The 850-nt window shown below is 56.0% G+C and overlaps 1 protein-coding gene across 1 annotated transcript in view; it reads right to left on the bottom strand.

The window, feature by feature from the left end:
- Nucleotides 1–785: 785 nt before the first annotated feature.
- Nucleotides 786–850, bottom strand: part of ERAL1 (Era-like 12S mitochondrial rRNA chaperone 1) — a gene marked incomplete at its 5' end in the record, with an annotated part of 3,834 nt that continues 3,769 nt past the window's right edge. Inside the window, one exon of the mRNA XM_010138652.1 lies at nucleotides 786–848. Within this exon, the coding sequence (XP_010136954.1) occupies nucleotides 786–848 (63 nt within the window). The remainder of the gene's footprint in view (nucleotides 849–850) is intronic.

Raw genomic sequence — 850 nt, 5'->3', positions numbered from 1 at the left:
GACCCAAGAGAAGGGGGCACACAAGCCTGTGCGAAAGCCTCCCACAGAGCAGCTGGAAACCACCGGCCTTTAGGCTCTACAGCGAGTTTAAAGCATCCTGGGTCACACTCAGTTGCCGCGGAGCGCTCCGGCCTCTGCTCAGTGGGACTGGGCAAGACCGACTCCCTGCACGGTCAGACACCCACACCACGATCTTCACAGCTGACAGGCCACGAGCAGGCTGGGGGAGCCTCCTCCTCCTGCGAGACCACTGCGGGGGCGATCCAGCCTGCAGAAGAGGCGACCAATCCCTCGTGCTGTGTGCTGACAATCCCTCGCTGCAGCTCCTTGACAAACCCGTGACAGCAAGAGCGCGGGACACAGTCCGAAAGCCACAGGTGACAGCTCTGTGAACGCAGGGCTAGAACCGCGCCTGCAGCTGGTTCTCCATGGTCCATCCCAGCTTCCACAAGATAAGGTGCCACCGACAGTCTGAAGATTTATTTCATTTTGAGCTGTTCCCCCAAAGAAAAATAGGTTCTACTTCATCCCGTTACACTGACTCGTCATCCTCTGTCTCTGGACTGAACAAAGGTGCCAAGACACCCGCAAGGGAAAACTGGACCAGTCTCTCCACACGACCAGAGAGCACAAAGAACTCAATTCTTCACATCCACCTTGAGCTTCAAGCGGACATCGCACAGGAACACTCGTCATCCTCTGTCTCTGGACTGAACAAAGGTGCCAAGACACCCGCAAGGGAAAACTGGACCAGTCTCTCCACACGACCAGAGAGCACAAAGAACTCAATTCTTCACATCCACCTTGAGCTTCAAGCGGACATCGCACAGGAACACGTTCATCAGGTCCT

Source organism: Buceros rhinoceros, unplaced genomic scaffold, assembly GCF_000710305.1.
Source record: "Buceros rhinoceros silvestris isolate BGI_N320 unplaced genomic scaffold, ASM71030v1 scaffold37036, whole genome shotgun sequence".
Classification (NCBI taxonomy): domain Eukaryota; kingdom Metazoa; phylum Chordata; class Aves; order Bucerotiformes; family Bucerotidae; genus Buceros; species Buceros rhinoceros.
This window is presented reverse-complemented; position numbering and strand designations above follow the sequence as displayed.